General features: G+C 41.3%; 1 protein-coding gene across 2 annotated transcripts; it reads left to right on the forward strand.

Annotated features, from left to right (window-relative positions):
- The first annotated feature begins 1,603 nt into the window (after positions 1-1,603).
- On the forward strand, positions 1,604-21,795 carry zbtb10 (zinc finger and BTB domain containing 10). 2 transcript variants are annotated; one of them, XM_046417659.1, is made up of 5 exons: positions 1,605-2,553; positions 9,353-10,385; positions 15,204-15,269; positions 17,490-17,665; positions 18,633-21,795. In XM_046417659.1, exons 1-5 carry the CDS (start codon positions 1,879-1,881, stop codon positions 18,921-18,923), a joined length of 2,241 nt encoding a protein of 746 aa, XP_046273615.1. In that variant the 5' UTR covers positions 1,605-1,878; the 3' UTR covers positions 18,924-21,795. The 2 variants fall into 2 exon arrangements, with proteins under 2 accessions (XP_046273616.1, XP_046273615.1); XM_046417660.1 differs by lacking the exon at positions 15,204-15,269 and having other exon boundaries at positions 1,604-2,553.
- Positions 21,796-22,476: the final 681 nt, after the last annotated feature.

Here is a 22,476-nt window from a genome sequence, read left to right on the forward strand (position 1 = left end):
TGTAACTTTATACAGTGGATCTCAGTGGAAAGAATGTTTGGCATGTCGCTGTTTTATACCTGTTGATATAATTTATATGACTAGACACAGTTTTGAAACATTATTTCCTTAGATCTGTGTCTGTTCATTATTTTTGTTTTGGCAGCTGTCAGTAACATATGAAGATGAACATGGACTGAAGTAAAACTACTGGCTATGAAATCAGTCCATTGTTATGTTTTGAAAAAAATGTCTTTAAATTAGACTGGAACTTCAGGGCAATATCTTGAGGAGTTCTTACTGAACTGGACTATCAGGTTATATTCCTGAAATCACCACCCTTGTTAAAATAATACCAGCAGGAGTAATCAATGATTTATTAGCTAGCTGAAGGTGTAACAGTGGCAGAAACTCAATCGTTGATTTAAGGCATACTCAGTTATTTCATACCTGAAAGAACATACATTGACATGCATAATCCTACTGCGGGGCAATTAAATTTGTCAAATTTGTTGCATTACTAGTTGGAAGTCAATGCTTGTATGAGCTGGAGCAATAAATAGATACACTAATCGTACATGGCATGCCTTACTACCCTGGGAATTTAACCATTACAGTGGGATGAACAACTCCCACCTTCTTGTAATCAAAACCTGGGTTAAATCCCACTCCTGTTCACACGCTGTGTGCAAAGCCCTTAATTGGACAGAACTGAAACTATACACCCAAGTATGTCAGGCATCACACACACCACACACACACACACACCAAGAAAAAATTGAGAGATAGACGTTCTCATGAAAGAGTGCCACCTGCTGGACCTAAACTTGATGACAGGGAACACAGACAGACTTGAGACACATGTTGATACGTTAGAATACTTTACTCTAGGCTATAACAACTTAATAGTCTCTGAAGGATGCCAATTTCACATCCAAATGATTACATCACACCAAAAGTCACAATGTGTTTTTTTTTCCATCATTACTATATATCATATATATTAATATATTATTTTCATAAATAATATACATATCCTGGGATAAGAAATAGAAACATTAAATATACTATAAACTATGATATCATGATATCATACTATTATGTTTATGCTTTAAATAAATAAAGTTTGTATTACTGCAATTTAGCGTCAATACTGATGTAACTAATTATAAATAAACATTTTTTAATTATAATTAAAAAACAAAAATAATTATATATGTATATACATATGTTTATACATATACTGTGTATTTCTGTGTATTTCTGTGTATACTGTGTAAAAGCTACTTTATAGGTCTTTATAATGATATATAAATACAAAAACATTATTTTATATATTTAGTTTATCATATTAAATTAAAATGCAGCACAGTGATATAGAAAGACTACAAGTTATTATAGAATTCATTTAAAAATGTTATAGAAATATGATGGAAACCCCGCTTAGCAAATGACTAATGTGGGGCACGTACGGCAGCATTTATGAGCTGAGAAGACAAGCAAAGTCAACAGATGAAAAGCATGCGGAAAAATGGGTGCAGCCTTCAAACACAAAAGACCCCTTGCTGATCAACAACACCCCCATCTTCCTTTAAAAGCCGCCCCCTCCCTCTCCAACCCCCCTTTCTCTGGTCGAGGTGCATTGTGGGGAGGAAAGTCGTTGCCATTCGACCTCTGCGGGGCCTGCGCGGACGCAGCGAGAACCCTGAAATTCATTATGCGTTTAAAACCTTTATTTATTTCCGCATAACCTACATAGTCTCACCGGGAGGGCCAAAGCAGAGAAAAGAAACGACGACGGTCCATCTCTTTCGGAAAATATACCTTATACAAACACATTATTTTTGTCGCAGGGGGATACTGTTGAGAAAGTGAAGATTCTAATATATATTAAGAAAAATGTCCGGTGAGAGAAACCGCAGGTCGCTGGCTTTCCGAGGAGGTGGATTAGCTGGGTTAACGGGTTCCAGCGGTATCGGTGGGGGGAACTGTAACAGCTGGGAGGCCCCGGCCTGTCAAGACCGACAATTTAACGGGAACAGGCCGGATCAAGAGGAGGACAGGGATCTTGGGGCAAACGGAACATCGCAGAAGAGAGTGGAGGGCGCTGGGTCTGTCAGCGATAGCACGGAACCCGAGGCGGAGGAGGAAGAGGACCCGGAAGGGGGCAGCGGGGCAGCCGGAGACGGCGACGATCGTGTCCGATCGGTGGCAGGGGAGGACGGCTTCAGGGAGGGGAATAGCTTGACAGCGGGGAACGGTCCCAGCAACGCCGACGGCCAGGAGTCGGGAAGTGGTGTGACGGGAGTCGAGACGGGATCCAGGAAATCTGGCGTAGAGATGAGACCGCAGACGTTGCTTCAGAAACATTCACTATTTCATGCTTCGTGGTTGCAAGAATTTCCATGGCTAAAATTTTGCCAGGAGACGGGACTCATGTCTTGTTCCTGGTGTCACAACATTGCCACTAAAAACAGCGACGAGCTTGTCAAAGGCAGTCGCAACTACAAGCGGGCCTTGCTGCTGAGACATCACCTGTCTTCTGAGCACGGGAGAAATGACCCCACCAAACAGGTAACGTTAGCTCAAGTCCACGAAGAATTCGCTCAGTTAATTACGCCTAGTTAAATAAGTTATCTGCCACACATTTGTTGTAGCGCATGTCATTGTCTGTTTTTGTTTGCTACTATTAACGAGCGTTCCTGCAAATTTAAAACGCTACAAAAACGAAAATAGGCCATACCTAAGCTTTACAATCCCTTCTGACTGATTAGCTAGCATCAGCCTGCTAACCTGAGCTAACTACTTAGCATAGCCAACTAGCCCCTTGTAGCTTTGCTGTCTAGTCAGAGGTAGATGGACAGTGACGGTAGTGTAAAGCCCCCAGCGACTCTAATGTCTACTGACTGAGTTACTGAACGGCAAAACCCACGTAATAACTCTTCAATCTGAATGACACGAATCTCCCTGATTCAGCTTTTGTCTAAAATTTTGAGTGTCTGTCCACTCATCCGTCAAGTTAACGTTGCACGTTCAAACCTGCTCCAATATGACACCTGCTAGCTACTACCACACCGGAGGCTGTTTCTATGAATGAAGGACTAATTACATGTCATCAGTGACTCTCAGTCATTTTTAACTGTCTAAAAAGTCATTAACAAATAATGCACAGTGGTAGTGTTGTGGAATACTTCCTTTTTTAAAATGCACACTGTACAGCATACCATTTTATTGTATTGGCAGCTGTCTTGATTGCTAGCTTGCTAGAGGTCACACAATGGCAAGGGCTCGACCCTAGCAGCCTTTGGGGAACCGCACCCCTACCCAACCCCCCGCCTCTTGGCCTCTCTTGCAGTTCTGCTGCCTCACAATCCCGGGTGACCTCTGGCGCATTTCTTCCTCCTCCACCTCCTTCTCCCGTTGGGGAGCTAAATTAGAGGCATTGTGCTAGAATGACCCCCGCCCCACCACCACCACCACCCAAAAAAAAAGAAAAGAAAAATCCATAGATGGTGTCACTTGCAGGGCTGGACAAGAGAATAAGAGTAAATCATGTTGCCCGGAGCCTGACAGCTTGCCTGGCCCATACACAACCGTTAGGACATGATTGAATGAGTGAAGTAAATGTCAGTACACAGAATTGGCACGGCATCACCTGACCCCGTCGTCCACACATTTCTGGATTAATGGACTTTAGGATTTATCTTGCCATGAAACCCCCATTATGTATGCACAAGACTGAAATCAAACTAACAGGAAAATTACTCTTCTGTTTGGCTGATATATAAATACTATTTGGTTGGTCTAAACTCAAGGTAGACTTCAAGTTACGGACAGTATCAGTGTAATGAATGCTTTTTAATTACAAACATTCGAGCCAGATTTATATTTGGTGAACTGTAGTCTTGTAGTATTGATATGCACAAGGTCTTTTTATTGGTTCATTATTTTTATTGCAGTGTAGACACCATTTCTATGCCAGTGTTTCAGAGACCTCATAAAAAAAGGGAGTGCATATAATGTCAAAGGGCATTTCTCTGATCAGTCTTGTGTATGTTTTTTGTAATCTTACCGTTGCTTACTGTTCTTGTACATTGCAACATCTGACCTCCTACTCTGACAATCGTCTGAGCTGTCAGAGGAATTAAGAGCAGTGTGCTATTTGACTCTAATTTGTGAGCGAAGAGGATTGCATTACTACATTTAGTTCCTTCCTTTGCACACGCAATCACTAATCAGAATGACTTAAAGTGATCCACTAACTTGTGTACATCTCTAATTGTTAAGAAGAGCAGTAGGAGTGGATTAGGGGCTTGGTGTGGCTTTACCCTAGCAACAAGGACCCCAGACACTGTACTGAGAGGTTATCCAGGCCATTTCCTCCTGTTTAATACACCTGGGACGAGTCCCGTTGCTGCCTAATGGAAATGAAAATTGAATCGTTTCTTGCTGTTTTAATGTTCTTCAAATTAAGTTTTTCTATGAGGTTGCTTTTTGAATACAATTGTAAGCTTCAAATATGCACCGAGGTTGACATAATGAGCAGCAGTGTGTGTTAAGCAAGGCATCATTATGAAGCAGTACATTAAAGAGGAATTGGTGGTGGTGTTACGAGGCAACGTCTTGTTCTATTCACCCATTCCTGATGTTAGTCAGGCCTCTGCTGCATTCGTTATAGCAAACTCAATTAGCCCTAGCACACCAGGGCAGCTGTAGTGAATGTGGGTCTCCTTGGAGAAGGGGGCCGTTGTCCTTAATTCTCTAGACGCTGTCTTGTGCTTGTATTGTTCCCTATGCTGACTGGTAAAAGGTTAAGATGAGGCAAATGTAGACCAGTGGTTCCCTTAGATCATACATGAGATTACATTTCGGGTCCTTGTTAGTCTATTTAGCTTATTTTTTATGTTGTTGAGAGATTGGTAAAAGTTGGTTGCTTTTAATTTGTTGTTGACGCCATGTATGGAGATTCTGTTCTACACTGCAACTCTATATACACTACAACACTCAGATGTACACTGCAACATTACCACACTAAGATAGTGTCAGTTCTTTTCACCTGGTTAACAGGCTGGATGTGTTACCCCATTCAGTTTGACGGCCAAACAAATGTTTTAGACGCATCACTGTGATTTTCTAAAGGGTGAAAGATAAGACAACTCAGCACTTGATTGATTGCCAGGGGGGAAGTTCAGATATGAGGAACCTGTACAGACCCACCACCACCACTTATTTAAGACAAACACCGCACTCATTGTTAAGAGTGAGTGTCCCCAAATAAGAAAGGGGACCCACCCGTTGTGGTCTGGTGTCTGCCAGATATTTGGGATGTTTATTGGGGACCACAGGTCAGAGGAATAGGGTGGGGTGGAGCCAGAGGGAGAATTCTTCTTGTTGAATTCAGCCCCCCCCAGCCCTCCACCCCACAAGTACCTCTTCTGTCAGAGCATTGTTAGGAGGCTGGGAGACACTCAGTGCAGCCCTCCCACACCTTGGGCCAAACATACACTGTTGTATTGTTCTAGTATCTGGGGACAGACGAGTTGGGTGAGGAGGGGGGGATTGAGGGAAAGATACAGTAGATGTAGGGAGTTGGTGAGGGACCCGCAGAGATAGCCACAGGGTTGGGCCAGTCATGGGACTGGCTCGTAGACTGTATAAAAGACGTACATGTAGACTGCAGGTCTGAGAAGTGAAGCCACCGTTGAAGTGTCTTAAGCCTGCATTATTTCACGAGTCTGGTGTTTGCAAAATATGATTTTATAGAACCCGTGTTTTCCCTAGCTACACCCTTATGTCAAAATATGATCTCTTCTGGTTTTACAAAATAAGATGCTGGCGACCATAATGCCAAACTCAAGGTTTTAGATGCTGAATTCACTATCAGTGTGTACTCATGTCTGTGCACCAATTCAATACTTCGTATTTTTATTTTTTCAAAATTTGAATCTGCTACCCAGCAGCGCCCTGTAAGCCTGTATGCAACAGATTTTGTGCTGCACAACTAGCCAACATCAATAAACATCAAGCTCATTTGTGTCAAACATCCATGCAGGGTTGGTAGTATACAGCTGTTAGTATAGTAGTATTTTTCTGTGTATATTTTTTAAATCACTGCTGTCTAATTGGTACTCTGTACTGGCCAATACACAAAGTTCAGGTATTGGAATTGATACTGAGAAGGAAAAAAGGGATATTAGAACATCCGTGAGAGTGAGGAGATGTAGGTAGACGTGCATAAAACCAAAGGTAAACAAAAACTGGCTCCAGTGGGTCATTATGTTGCACGAGGACAGCGATGTATCACATGATCTGTTATGAGTAGTGTCTGGCTGTGGCCAGTGCTTCACTGAGGTTGAATTTATGACCATCTTGGTTTGCTTAATCCACCTGTAAATCAATTCTTATTGGCCAGTCACTCCGGATTTTGAAGCATCCAGTGTTAGACCTAGATCAGAGGATTCTTCTTCCCAGCACCCTCTTGCATTCCCATCCACTCTCTTTCTGCCTTTCATTTATCCACCACTACCACCTCTGGCTCAAATAAAAACCTAGCCACGTCATTACGAGTGATGTTGATATTGTCCCCACATTTTTTGTTGGCTCTGGCTGGTTTTGCCTCCAGCATCTGCTATGCAGGGTTGGTCTGCTGGTTCTCCAAGCTCTCAGCTCACACGTGGCACATCTGGAGAAAGGATGATGCTGCTGTTGAGGCCAGTATGGAGCAGCTTTACCAGTACCAGGCTGTCCTAGCCTGACTTCAATAAGTGCACACACAAGTACCAACTCATGTCAGAACTGCCAGTCAGAGTCTAACTTCCTTGGCCCAGTGCCCTGCTCTATGTAATGCTTAAAAGCTGTGGGGAGTCATGGGCTTTGGGACTTGGATGGCAAAATAATAAAAACGGGCCTATAGATTCTCAGATCCAAGTCATCTTTTTTCTGTCAATCTTGTTGAAAAGCTTATTAGCTCTAAATGTATCAAAACAGGAACGATGTAAACAAAAACAAAGCAGAAAAAACTAATGTGTGCGACCACTTACAGTCTAACGCTGAAGCATATCCAGCACCTCTTGTTGTGATAGCATTCCTGCCCTCCACCTCACCAATATATTCCACCACAGTACTCAACATGATGGCCAGCCCCTCCAGAGGCTTTGATGTGTATATCATGGAATAATTTTGCTTCTCTCTTCCCATCCTCTTTGCCTCACCCACATGAACCCTGGCTTCTTTCTGTGCTTGCAAGTGGGAGATGGGATGCTGTGAAATAGGAGAGTGAGTGCCGAGCCCTTTCACAAAGGCCCACAGTGAGTGGACAATGAGCCTCGGGGAGAACACGGGCTATTGTGAAGGCTAAAATGGGGTGACCTAACTCCTTCTCTCTATCGCGCCAGCTTTCCGGCTCCCTCTGCTCCACATTTTCTCCTCCACCCTATTTGTTGAGGCTCAAGGTCTTGCTCTCTCAGTTTCTACCTCTTGCTCTCACTTGTTTCTTTGTGTGTGTGTATTATCAGGTTTTTCCCTTTTATTCCGCAATCGCCTCTTAGCTTTTCACACTTGAGTTTCTCAGTTCTGTTTCTACTTTTTTCTACCATTCTGCTCTTTTGTCTGCCATTATTTTCTTTCCTTCCATCCTCTGTTTTTTTTTTCTTCTAGCCTGCAAAGTACATCGACATTTCCCCCTCTCGATCTCTGCCTCTCATTTTATCCCATCCTATCTCTCTCCATCTCTCCCCTTCCAGCTGTGGCAGAGGATGATAAGCCCCCCTATACTATCCTGTGTGCCCAGGCTGCCCTGGACAAGAGCTGCAGTGTGGAGCGAGTGGGGGTGGGGGCTGGGTGGGGACCTCAGAGAAATGGATTTAATCTGAATTACTCGAGCTGAAACCCCAGCTGTGTGTATGTGTCGGCAGCTTGGTGTGTGTGTGTGCGGGCGCGTGCGTGTACATGCATGTCTGCACAGAAGAGATGTTGGTGGGTGGGGGCAAAAATGCAGGGCTCGAGCAATGTGAATTATTCTGGATTAGGACATCTGCTGTGCGATTCTAAAATGAGCTGGAGATGTATGCCACTGCATGTGTGTGCTCAGAGTGTAAAAACTATAATGAAGACTTTCACACGTGCAGGGTGTAATGTGCATTTTTATCTGTTATTGGAGTGTGTATTTTTTTCTATCTACGTGTATGCATACAGGTCAAAAAATGTATTTCTGCTTTTGTAACACTTTGGGTACGCATGTGCTCCCTTCTCCTCTGCTCCGTACCAGCCTGGCCCTTTGCCCTGTTAAAGGGGAGCACGGGAGGGGGAGTGGGGCTGTTACAGAGTAGATCCATGCTTCTGCCAGTTCTCCACCCATCTTACAGCCATGTTGTGTGTCCTGTTTTGGACACATTGGTCGGCACTCCTCCAGGTCTAATTATGGTCCACTTTACATCAAGTTCGCCAAGAGGGATAATTTTACTGTACAAGAGCTAAATTTGTGTAAGGTCTTGCAAATCCAAATTTCCAGTGTAGTATTGGGTTGGGTGATAATTTAAACCAAACTGGAAGGATTATTTATTAATAAAAAAAAAACTTCCACCTGTCTTCATCTAGGGATCTTCTAAAACAAAGACATTCTCTGGTGTTGGAACAAATTGATTCCTCACTGTTTGATTGAAAATAAATTTAAAAATTAAAAGGTGTTTTTTAACTTATTAAATGGGTAATCCTTATGGATGGTAGTTTTAGGATTCTACAGAAATAGCCATAAATAATGTCACTTGCATTTCTCTTTATAGAACAATCTAAACAGTAGATGTACAAGTAGCCCTGTTAAGCAAAGGTTTCTTTCTCACTCTTTGGCATTGTTTTCCAGCAGTCATACAACTAATAGTAATATTATGCAAGCTATGATGCTAAATTCTCCACCGTTGGAAACAAAAACATATGCAAATAGCCTTCCGAGGTTGTCTTTAAAAGTTTCAAGATTTCTCCAGTATAGCTGAAAGAAGGAAAAATAATTTACCTTTATATATTGAATTACAATCTTTAATGGTTTATTAATCTTTGATTGGACCTGGTATGATCGTTTTTTGTTAGGCTTTGTGGAGTTTTGATGGAGAAAAGGAATTGAATACTACCTTTCCTGAAAGTAGAAAGAGCTTTCGTTGCCTCTTCTCCATAACAGAAGCCTGTCAAACCTGTTTCACCCCTAGGGCAGGCAAGTCAGTGTCACACTTGGATCCCTGAGGGTGTGTGTGTGTTTTGTAAAGACAGAGTTTACGGAAAAGAAAATACGTTTTTGTTTAAGAACATTTGTGCTTGCTTATGCAAATGACTTGTTGAGCACAAATTTTCTGAAATAATTTCTTTCTCTCTTTTCACATAAAAGGAGATGGTGAGGCCCTCAGACAACACCAGCCCTTCCACTAATTGCTCAGGGGAAGACTACCGCAACAAGCCCAATGAGAACTCCTACTGTTATCAGCTCCTGCAGGAGCTGGACAAGCAACGCAAAAGTGGCATCCTCTGTGACGTCAACATAGTTGTCTCAGGCCAGGTGTTCCGTGCACACAAGAACATCCTGGTGGCAGGCAGCCGCTACTTCAAAACCCTTTACTGTCTGACCAAGAGCGAGGCCCAGGACCAGGCCACCGTCACACACCTGGATGTTGCTGCTGTTCAGGGCTTCTCTGTTATCCTCGACTTTCTGTACTCCGGGAATCTGCTGCTCACAAGCCAAAATGCCATTGAGGTGATGTCTGTTGCTAGTTACCTCCAGATGACAGAAGTTGTCCACTCTTGTAGGGCTTTTATAAAAGATGCCTTGAATATCAGCATCAAGCAGGAGGCTCCTGATTCAGTGGTAGTGGACTACAACAAGAGGCAGATGGTAGCCAAAGAGGGACAGAGAGGGCTGGACCGGAAACCAAGCAACTTCTGGGCCACAAGCATCCTGTCAAAGCTGTCGATCAAGGCCAGCAACAGTCAAGGAAAGGAAGCAATGGAAGAAGAAGATGAAGGCGGCAGGGTGAAGGAGGAGACCAGTGATATAGAAGTGACAGTGGTTGGGGGTGAGGGCTGTGCCCTGGTGACCCCTGGATCCTCTGGTAGCTGGGCCCATCACAATGACAACTCATCTGATTCAGCAGAGACCAATGAAACAAGGGCGGCAAGTGGCCAGATGCAGGTATTCGTCTGGAATGAGCCAGCCACAGGTGGCGCTGCTACAGCACCAGCAGCAATAAAGCGAGAAACACCGGACGCTGCAGCCGGAAGCGGACGGAGAAAAAAACAGACCACCACACGACGTTTCGTGTACAACTTTCCTCCAGAACCTGAAGAGGGCTTTGATGAGGGGATGTTCATCCAGCCCTCGGCCTCCTACCCCAGAGAGGACTTCTCCTCCCTCTCCGAAAATGCTGGTATGACACACATTTGTTCCTCTAAACACATCTCACACACTCTGCATCCCCACCTCTTTACCCAGTATTATATGTATAGCTTTCACATTGAAATCATTATTTTCTTATTCCTTTTAGTCACGCTGCATGCTCTCTGTAAGTGAAAGCAAGAGATTTGCATGCAGTGTTTTTGTGGCGTATGATCCAGAAACCACTTGGGTGTAACATCTGTATGTATGATTTGAAGATGCATATTTTCCTACTTGATGTATGGAAAGCTCTGCTAAGTTGGGGCTTCTGTATAGCATTTTAAACATTATTGTTAAGTGTTCAGTGGAAAATATTTTATATATAAAAGCAGCAAGCTCTACAGCACAGCCAAGCTCAAGGAAGAATACCCCTAAAAGAGGTGGTTGGCCCTGTGCACTCGTCTGTGTAACAGTGCATCCCTGTTCTGCTTTTGACATACATGGGGATTATGTCTGCAAACTCAGCCTAAAGCTATTGGTAGTGTAAGACACAATAACCAGTTATGTCAGATAGCATCATTAGTTAGCCTGATGCCTCTCTGCCTTCTTGTTTCCAACACTTACTTGAAGTTAAATGATTCTGGGTGTTTTCTGTATCATTTTATACATGTGCTCCTCAAATTTAACTGGTCATGTTTATTATCTTTATTTTATAAAATCTGTATTCAAAAAATTTTTTGAGTAATGCTTGTTACCACACCGTACATCTATAATGATTTACGCACCGGGGAGTCAGCGGGCCTGAAGATGATAAATCTGGTAGGTCACGTGGCTTCAGTATTTGATTCTCTGTTTGCGGTTCTCCAGCCCAGACCGTTTTGCATTATTTTAATCGCAGTGGTGAAGCAATGGCATGGTCACTAGTTTTCCTGATTACACTGCAAAAAATATGTTAAAAGTACTGTTCTAATCAATATCCTGCTGTTACATCGAACAGTAGGGAAATTTGCTTATCAAGCTTCTAACCTGCATAGCCATCAAGTGAGTCACTCCCAGCCGCGATCTCCACTAATCACTCCAGAGGAGGGGGCTTATGAAAGTTACGCCCACCTGGAGTGCTTTGTCTGGGCACAGAGACGTGTTGCCACATTGCCGCCACATTGCGTTGCTGAGACTTGTTCTCAAGGAATGATGAGGTGTTTTGGAAGGTTCATTTCAATGATTTTTGAATCGACTTAATAAGTCTTTGGATGTATTATGATGTTTTATTAGAGGGAATAATGAAATAACTATTTTAAAGGGAGTTGGAGATGAATAGAGATGATCTATACTATCCAACATTCACTTTTAAACCCACACTATGCTGTGGTTGGCAAAGTCTGTTTGACCTTTTTAGTGTCTTTCACTCATTCAGCATATTTTTTTTGAAGTTTCGTGAATTAACTTTTGCGCTAATCTTTTCTCCTTCTCCTCCCTACCCACACACAGCGTAGCGCTCTTAGTAATCTCTTCTCTCGGCTCCTTCTGTTGGGCCCATTAAGCGTGGCACTCCATGTAACCATAATGATATCACATATTAAGTGGAGTGGTGTGGGTGGCGGGGGGCAGGGATGTGTGAGGCGCAAAGTGTGTGTAGAAAGAGAGAGAGCGGTACATTTGTGTCTATGAGTGAGAGAGAAGTGATCCCTAATGCAGGAAAATGAAGAAAGCGGGGGAAACATTTCTTCCCCCCGGCCTCCCTAAATGCACTTGAATGCTCTTAGTACCTCCAGCTCCTGGTAGGGCTCTTTTAATGTGTGCACGAAGGGATCCAGGGTGTTGTAATAGCGTAGAGAGACTCACTTTAAGGCTTTGTTTGCACATGTGCGAACTCTCCAACCTTCTCTTCATGTATCTTTGTCGTTTAGCTCCATGTCTCTATTTAATGTATACTACGTTTCCAAATTAAGATATGGTTAAAACTTCAAGTAGGCTCTTAGTCACAGTAAAAGGTTTCAAGGCAACTGTTTATCCCCTAAATTATAGTTTTGTATTCAGCGGTACATTTACCTCCGAACTGTGGCATTCATTCATACAGTAAACTGTATGTTTATAGTTTAAATATAGATCTGTGAATATTAAGTCTGTGTTTGTGTAGACGGGATCCGCAAAAAATAACCACCGCACAATCTTGACAGTCAGATCACATTGCTGTTGCTCAAGAACAATAAATGTCTGCAGCTGATGAACACCCTATTGTTGAACATGTGTGAGAGGTGCCTTGTGTTGGCATACCTGCAGAAGTGTGCAACATGTTATCCAGATGCTGTTTGATGTCGACGTGAGAGGGGAGGGCCTTTTTGTCCTATTTTTTTGAGCCACTACGAATGAACAATAGGTGTTGTTATTTATATGAGCAGCACTGCATTCATTTCGGCGTGTTTTTTAACCACTGACCTCTTTCACCCTTTTTCAGTTCCAGTTTTTGCTCGGTTTGTAAGAAAAGTGTTTTCCAAAGGGGTTTTTGTTTCCTTTTAAGAGGAATTTTCATAAAAGTGCTTTCTTATGTGTTGAAATGCTGTTTTTTTTAACAGTGTTGTGGCAGTAAAGCTAGGACTTTTGTTTTTAACTCTGTCCATCTGCTAAGACAAGGTGATACAGAGAGGAGTAACAGAAGCACACATTTTATATCTAAATGTGAGAGCTCTCCCTGCCTCCTTCTTATTCAAAACTGAGGTATTGTCGATGTGTTTTTTGGGGGTTTTTTGGAGTTAAAGTCTCCTATGTGAAAGGTGTCTAAAATAATTTTTAGCCTTGCATTCGAGTCTTAAATAATAAACCAGCTGACCAAGTAACCGTCCACGCTCCGTGTTATTATGAGTAAGCTAATGAATAGATCAGATGTTGATGAGGGTTATGATTTATTAAGAAAAAAATAATACTTAATAGGAAGATCCAGTGGTATGTGTGTGATATTTTGAATTTGAAGTACTTCTTTGTAGATAACTGCTGTGTCATGGAATCTATGGCAAAGAGTCTACTGTGCTTGAAATGTCAGAGGGCTCAAAACCATATTTATCGAATCATATTTCACTCCACATCTCATGGGACGCACGTGGGGAGATGGTCACATGCCATTTATGCACAGAAAGTCACTTGTCAAAACTTTAATTTTGTGACAGCCTCTCTTTGCTGCCTATTCTTCACTTGTGTTGTATTTCATAGATTGTTTATTGTTGTGACTCGCTCTGGATACGTGTGTCACATGACGGTTGACATGTTACTTAAGCTTTACTAAAACATTGCATCAAAAACCAACAATGAAGATATGTACATGCATTATTAGACGATTCTATGAGGTTATGAATATACCCACAGTTATGCAGATGAGACTACAACACCAAAACATCATCTTTCAATTGTGAGATCCTCTTGCTAAGACTAGACGGCCCTCTTGCATGATTAGTCTTCATTCGCTTGCATATTTCTGTCTGAGCCTATGAGCAGTCATCCACCATTATTAGCTGTCCCAGTTTCCCACAGTGATGTCACTCGTTTGGCTTTCATTTTGCTTCAGTTGGATCTGTGTGGTCCACTCCAAGGATGGAAAAATAGGAGCCCAAATGGTGGTATTCTTCCTGCTTTGCTTGTTTTTAAGTCATTTAGTACTATAGATTGTTTGTTTAGCTAATAAAAAAGTTTAGGTCTGCAAGGGACAATTTTTATCTTTGTGGATTTTGCTGCTTTCTCTTTTAGTTACATTTGCCTGAAGCCCAAGGTGACATGACTTTTTTTTTGGTCCAAACAGCAGTCCAAACATATTTTATAAAACTGAGAAAAGCAAAGCTTCTTCTCAACTAAGAGGCTGGAAAGATGAAGTGTATGGTATTTTGCTTTAAAAATGTTAGTTGCATATTAATTTTCTTTACATGCTGTATTAACACAAATCTTATCTTGTTTCAAAATTATCAGTAATGGTTTACCAAAAAAAGCCAAAGTGCTGACAAATATAACTGTCCAGGCAGCTGTTTTTGGTCAATTTAGAGTTACTGGCAGGCTAGTGTTGTGCAAAATAGCAGTTGAAAGTGAAAGGTAGATGCAGTGATATAAGTACTTTACCATGGCTGTCTGCTCTCACCACGCTGAGCCCACAGCCAACACTCTTTGCTAGTAAATTCTTTCGTCTTCTCCAAACAAGACTGTTGGATTGTTTAAAGGGTGGGTGCTGCACACAGACATACACAAAGCAGGCAAAATACATTTGCATGCACATTAGTCCCTGTTGAAGCATATGAGTGCGTACACACACACACACACACACCACACACACACACACACCCAATAACTCCCCCAATCCCTGCGAGGTGCAAAGCCGTCATGGGCAGTCCCTTCCCTCCCTAATCCACTCTAATGCACTGGGACTGTCCTCACTATTCCAAATATTGACCCATGGAGAATAGACACACACACAGTCACAGGGGTGTGTCTTTAATGGGCTTTAAGCACTGATGCAGGAGGAACCGGACACACACAGGTGCTCACACACAAGCGTTCACAAAAGCAGGGTGTAAACTGAGCCAGCGTGAGGGCTTGACTCTATTCTCTGATTAACCCCCTCTCTGCTGGAGTCCTGGTTACGCCATTAGTTTGTCCCTCTGGCCTGGGGAGCACACTGCTTTACATACAGTAGGGGGCTGTGCGTGTGTGTGTTTGTCTGTGTTAACCGAAACTTCCATTGTTTCATGTGTGGAGAGCAGTTAGTTGTGTACACGAAACATAGTGAGGTGTGTGTGTGTATGTATACCCCCGAGGCTCTGAACCACCTCTCATATCTTTTTCTCCCCTCTCGCTTCTCTTGCCCCCACCCCCACCCCCTCCCCCCCTTTCCCAGAGCTGGCCAATCAGATCCAGTATAGCATCATCCAGGACATACAGCAAGGAGAGTCCTGGGAGAATGGTAAGACGCCTCACTCATTAGACTGCAGCTAAAGAACAGGAATGAAACTTTAAGTATTTACCTAAAATGCATCTTCTCAAAAGAGTGTGGGCAGTCCAGTCAGTATGTTAAAACATTTTATTTCTATTTAACAGTTAGAGACAGGGAGATTAACATCAGGAAATAAAACTAAACAGTGCAGATAAAATGAATACCAGCAAGATCAATTTAATTTTTGAGTGTGCTGTTGATGGACACCACGTTCCTGCAATATGTTGCACAAAGGCAATTGAGGAGCTAGACTAAAACTAAGCACGGATGGTGGTGAAACAGCTTTGTGAACACCCAGAGAACAGAAATAAAAACAAAATCTTTGGAAGTCTTTTGGCTTTAAGTCGCACTTTGATTGACACACATCAGTGCTGCAGTGGAATTGTGGATCGAGACATAAGCTTAAAAGGCATGAGGGGAGGAAAGCTCAGTTAAGTCCCAGGCCAGAGAGGTTGTATTTAAAACTGTAAAAAAAAAAAAAAATCATTGAATTAAATTTGAAAATAACAAAAACAAAAAATAACTTTAAGTTTGCTCTGTATTTATAATGACATATAGTGAACATTTCATTGAGCTCTAAAGCCTGCATAAACATCTTGCTGCACTTCCAAGAGTTGCTTCTCTGCTTTGTACATGTGTGCGTACACACACACACACACACACACACACACACACGGGGAATACACAGGTGACCTGCTTCTCATCAACCCCTCTCCCTCCTCCATCCTACCCCTTAGCAACCTGCCCTGACAACGCCTCTGTTGTGTGCTCCCTGGCTCAAACAAAAGGCCCAGCCCTGTCACCGTGCTCTCTCAGCGGCGAAGACTCGCTTTCTGTTTGGAGCCTTTTCAAAATCAATGGATGGCTTATTTATGTGTGCGCTCGGTAGCTTGTTAGCATAAACATCTCAGGAGAGAAGTGCTGGTGTGGGCACATCTCGATTTCTTCCTTTTCGTCATTGAAATAATAATAAAAAAAAAAGGTGGCAAGCACTATTCTCTTGTTGCTAAGTAGTGTGATAGCCAAGCTTGATGGATGATACTTAATGGTGGTGTTTCCATTTTTAGCTTTGGATTTAATGGTGTTTGATGTTGGGTTTATGAAGACTGGATGCAATTTGGCAGTTTCTTAAATTATTCAGTGTACCTCCTCATTATTTGAGTGGCAATAGAAGTTACTCCACTTGTACTCACAGTTACATTAGGAATAATGAACGTTTATCCTCCTGACCCATTATTGGATCTAATGAGCATTTTTTTTGTTTTATTGCATTTTAAAATAACTGCTTATGGTCGTGGTATATAATATTATCTGTTATTTGAATCAATGATCTGAATCTCTAGTGTTGTGGAAAGTGTAGCTTTTCCTTTCAAGATGTAATGAAGTTGTCAGCACTAGCAAACCCTTACTGGTCGATCCCCGATGCTTTCTTCAGCATTTTAACACCAAACTGCATTACACGTCCATGTAGTACGACGGACCCATGTTGCTGTTTTGCAGTCAGTCCTGATATGAATCTGTATCCTTTCTAAAAGCGGCAGTTGTGTAGCAATGGTGACAAATCTACAGAGTGAAGTTCACATTACAGATGCACATTTGGTTTTTTTCCACCTGCTTCTCTTGACCGATATGATAATGTTGTATTTAAAACAAAGTTAATAATCTGTAGTTTATGCACACCTGAGAGTAAGAAAGGCAACGATGCTTTGAGCAGAGATGGATGATGTATTGTTCCATAGCTGTAATGAGATTTGCTGTATTATCGGCTCTGTTTATTGTCTATAATTTGATTATCGGCTGATAGCTGCAGATATAAATTTCCCATTATCGTGCTGATAATTCATTGTGCATCCGTAGTTTCTACATGGCTGCTAGAGTAATTAGTTAACAAACTTCTGTAGCAAACTTTCACCGGAGGAGCTTTTTGCAATGCATCAGTTTGTGGTTTCTTATTCTCCCTAATGGTAACCGCATCCAACTCGTTGATTTGATAAACAGGATATTGGTTCCTGACTCACTCTTCTCTCATTAGAGGATCTATAGATGCAAATGTAGGTTTTATGATCGTCTTGTTCAATATCCACTTTGTTCAAGTGACTTCCAGTCATGTCTAAATCTCAAAGAGCAAACCATGGTTTATGACAGGATGTTACTGGGTCTGACCTTGTGTTTCTGTCTGTCTCTGTCCAGGCGAGTCCTCACACCTAGCCCTCAATAAGCTCAAGTGCCCACACTGTAACTACATCGCCAAGCACCGGCGCACGCTCAAGAGGCACCTGATCATCCACTCGGGCGTGCGCTCCTTCAGCTGTGACATCTGTGGCAAGTTGTTCACCCGCCGTGAGCACGTAAAGAGACATTCCCTGGTGAGTCCACATATGCACAGGATCCTCTCCTCTCTTTCACCACGTGATGTACTGCCACCATTTTCTGCCAAACACTCCCTTGCATCTTTCTGCACTCCACCTCACGGTTTGTGTCTAGCAGCTTTCTGTCCAAGGGAGTGAATGCAACAAGATATTTTTAAAAGCAGGAATGGTTTGGCTGTGGAACCTGTTTTATTGATGTGGGGAGTATTTTAGAGTCTCTCACAAAGTGGCACAAAACAAATTTGAAGCACATTTGTGAGTTCATCTCGTATTACTTGTACAGAGGCTGCATTATTATACAGGCAACAAAATTTGAAAAAAACGGGCAGGCAATTTAATCTGCCAGACTGTTTAAAGAGTTTAAAAAGTTTTTAAAATTTTTAGATCCACATTTAGAAACAACTTCAAACATTGCACTCTGATTTCTTGCTCCATATTTAATATTTGAAAAATGTCTTCATGGAATAGTTTGACATTTAAGGAAATGCACTTTACTTACTTTACTTACTTCCTGAGAGTTTGATGAGAAGATTGATACTCCTCTCATTTCTGTATAATACGAATCCACCACTAGCAGCTGGTTAGCTTAGCTAAAGAGGAAGACTCGACACAGAGGGAAACAGCTGCTCTGACTCTGTCCAAAAGTAGCATATTTTGCCTAACTAATCACAAAGTAATATCTCATTTATCAAATTCTTACAAAAATGAAGAGATTAAAAAAAACAACATGGGTCAATGTTACTTCCTGCTTTCAGTCTTTATGCTAAGCTAACCAGCTGCTAGAGCTCATTCCATATTTAGCTTACGATATGAGAGTTGCATCCTTTGTCTCACTTGAGATATGAGGTGAATAATTTCTTTAATGTCAAATTGCTCCTTCAAATGTCATATTAAAAAATCATCAGTGACCAGACTTGCCTCATCTGCTTGACGCTCTCCGGCCTTCTCTCTCTTCTTCTTACAGGTGCACAAGAAAGACAAAAAGTACAAGTGCATGGTGTGCAAGAAGATATTCATGCTTGCGGCCAGCGTTGGTATCCGTCACGGCTCGCGGCGCTACGGCGTGTGTGCGGACTGCGCCGACTCGCACCAGGCCACTCAGGAGGGCCTGGAGGCCATGGAGGGCATGGAGTTTCCTCGCGATGAAGACTTCGAAGGTGAGGATGGAGAAGACCTGGAGGGGGAGGAACCCACCGACAACGACCAATCAAACTGGGGCGAAGGCAATGCCGGTGCTGCCCTGGAAGAGGACTAAGAATTTTAACAAGCTTGAGAAACAAAATATATATTAAAAAAAAAAGTTGATGTTTAATATATATGTATACAAAACCTAGCTGGTATACAATCAACTCCAAAGTGCTATCAAACCTTGAGGTTACTTAATTGTGTAAGTACATGACAAAGAGATGGATTTAAAACAAAAGCTTTGTTAGAATGAGAACTCCAAGATGTACAGATTTTATTATTGTTGAAATGTGTCCAACTCTGGGCCCAGCGCCCACAAGAGAAAGATTAATAACAGCGAATAATATGATAAATCAGGTTTTTGGTATTTTTATTTCCTTGGGCACGTTGGTGATGTAGAGTCGGGGTAGGCCAATCATCTAAAAAAGCGAAATGTTAATTATTTAATTTATGAAGAGAGGTTATTATGGTCTTATCAAATGCTATAATTTGTATTTCTGTTGTTTTTGTCTGCCGGCAGAGGCACAGTAATGGCTGTCGCTTTCTGCACAATCTGAAAGTATATTGCTTGGTGCTTGTAGAAGTACACCGAAGAAGAGCATTATTGTCCACAGGAAGATTTTTAACTTGCTCTGTAGATCTTTTTTAGTTGCGCTAAATATTATAATATTCTTTTCTAATTTTTTTTCCTTTTCCCTGCACGAATCTTGGAACCAAAAAATCTGTTTTGTGACTCTAATGTATCACAGCCATATTTATGATTAATTTAAGAGGGCTGCGATATTGTGCCAAACAGACCGCACACCAAGATTTAGCAGGAAACAAAAACTACTGAATATGCTTTAAAAAGAAAAAAAAAAGAAGAAAAAAAAAAGACAACGTGAGGTTTTTTGTTAAGCGGGGAAATAAGATGAATTTAAAAAAAAAAAAAAAGTACAAGGGGAAATGTTATTGCTAGCTTTATACAAATCACGGCGTCACAGTAACACTTTATTATTATTAAACAAAAGCATTTGACTTTCACTTAAAGCTTGAATTTTGCCAAATGATGAAACGTTTGGTGCTGTAATGCTTGTCGCAGAATACTGGACCTACAGGCTATATATGATGTTTATAATCATAAAGCTTAAACTGACTCAGTTATACACGTGTAATCAGCTCAAACTATAGAACACTGTTGTGCTACGGCGACTATCAGGTATGCTTTGCCATTGTTTTTAAGCTTCTATTTTATTTAATACACACATATACATACACACACACACACACACACACACCATGTTGTAGAACTACCGGCAGTACTTGTAATTGACGTTTTGAGGACCTAAGTGGACACCAATACCTGTATACGTTTGTTTATATTTGGTACTGAGTTATATGGTAAATACAGTATATATATTTTGAATCACTTGAACCTTGGTGGCGATGGGGAAGAAGTGCTCAGAAAGTCTTGATGTGCGTTGTTTGAAGTCTGAAAGAACTCCATTTTTCATGTGTAAGAGATATACAAAATGTCATCAGTTTAATTTGATGTAAGTTTATTTTTATTTTTTATTATTTTTTTTTAGGTCTGCCAGGTAGAAAAACACTTTGTTCCACAAAAAGTGAAGCTCTATGGCGCCTCATAGACATGCACTTACGTTTGTGTTCATGAAAAATAATTTGCTTTTATGTTTCTTCGCTTCCCCAAAAAGCGGGTCTGAATGGAGCTATATATATATATAAAAAAACTGTTGTGTCTTTCTTCCAATGAGCAACTTTTTTTATTAGACATTTTTGTTTTTGTTATTTAATATTATATATATTGACTCCAAAATGCAATCAAGACTGTTAATTTCTATTTGTCCAACCAAAATTGTTGTTTTTAATTATTGTTGAAATATAATGTATGAGAAAAGCCAGGTGAAAACATGCTTAGTGTAGAAAATCCTTGCTCGTGTCTGTAATTGTTGAGATTTTTAAATGTTTTTATGCTACAAAATCATTCACTTTACCCTAGATACAGATTTTGTTTAATTTTGTCCTTTTCCCACAGGTGTTTCCTTTCTCCTTTCGTTATTTCATTAAGCACATATTTTCTTAAAAAACACGGATTGTTTGCGGGTTGAGACCTTGGAACAGCAGTATCTGTTTATATGCAGTGGAATATACAGTATGTACTGAAGTGCTAATGATACAGAAGATGTGTAACTTCCCTTTACTCTCAGTGGAAGAAGATATATTTTAAGTCATAGAGATATCAGCCTCTTCGTGTCACTTTTACCTTCAAATCACTGTGGGAGGGGTTATATGATGGATATATATATATAAATATATATATATATATGTTGAGAATATATAAGATAAGTATATATATATATATGAAGAATATATTATTTAACTAGTGAATCTGTGTAATGGAACACATTGACTGTCAGCTACAGACCTCCTGACGTGGTGGTTTATTTCCGTGAACTTTAACCTTCCGCTTTCTCTCTGTTCACGCTGTGTGCTTGTTCATCACACCATCCTGTTGTCTTGTTTGTTCTTTTGATACTCTTTACCATCCTACTGATTTTACTGTAATGAATGAAACTCAAAACTATGATGTATCATTTTAGATTTTATGCTGTATTTGTTATATGGACAAGAAAAAAAAAATCACGAAAAATGAAGCAAAAACACTACAGATGTAAAGCAGAGGTTTTTTTTCCCCAGCTGTATTTTTTTACGCTGTTGCAAAAGGTTGTATTTTTCAACTTCTCTCGAACTTTAACAGTGATGCAAAACTCGGGCCGCGCCTCAGTGCCCTCCGAACACAAAGCAAATTCAGGTTACTCTTTTTACGTTTTTATCAAAGGTTTTCAAAGATGGAACTACATTTTCCTTTTTTTCTGTCTGAATTGTACTACTGTTCCTCTCTATACTACATTTTAAGAATAAAACTTTGATATTGCTTTAAACTCTTTGTCCACTTATTTTCCTGTAGTCAGAATCTTTCCACAACATGAACACAGGTGAAGTGAATAACCTAAATCATCTGTTTGCAATGCAATGTTCTGCAGAGAAATCTCGGGTTCTCAAGGACCACAACAACGGCCTGCAGACTCCCCAGATCCCAACCTGATGGAGAACCTGTGGGATGCACCTTAATAAGGCAAATCCCACCCTCAATGCACAGGACCCAAATGATCCAACATTCTGATGGTGGTGACCACAAAATCCCCCCAGAGGTCCCGTGTCCCTTCCCCTGACAGCTCAGAGCTGTTTAGGCAGCAGAGGGAGGGCCTACAAAATATCAAGCAACTGGTTTTAATGTAGCAGCTGATCGGTGTGTATTGACTAACTATATTTAGAGCTGTACTCCTCACACCAATTTTGTTGACACCAGGCTAATACAGGGAGGAGCCATCGTCTCTTCAAAGCAGCTTTACATACTGCTTGTGTTCCCCATCCTCTGAATCCTCTGTTGTCCCTCTCTGATGCCGAACGGGCTGCTTTTACAGTAGGAATATGGGCAGGTGGACAACAGGGACAACATTCTGCCTGTGAGGATGTCACAGCAGACGTGTAAGTGAGGAAGATATTTATATGAGCGATGTTTTGTGCTGTGCAAGATAAATCACATGGAGATTTCTGTACTG

This window comes from Scatophagus argus, chromosome 17 (genome assembly GCF_020382885.2).
Source record: "Scatophagus argus isolate fScaArg1 chromosome 17, fScaArg1.pri, whole genome shotgun sequence".
Classification (NCBI taxonomy): domain Eukaryota; kingdom Metazoa; phylum Chordata; class Actinopteri; family Scatophagidae; genus Scatophagus; species Scatophagus argus.

Coding starts and splice junctions, on each gene's coding strand:
- zbtb10 (XM_046417659.1), top strand. CDS start 1,879: ATGTCCGGTGAGAGAAACCGCAGGTCGCTGGCTTTCCGAGGAGGTGGA. Junction 2,554..9,352: donor GAAATGACCCCACCAAACAG/GTAACGTTAGCT, acceptor TTCACATAAAAG/GAGATGGTGAGGCCCTCAGA. Junction 15,270..17,489: donor AGGAGAGTCCTGGGAGAATG/GTAAGACGCCTC, acceptor GTCTCTGTCCAG/GCGAGTCCTCACACCTAGCC.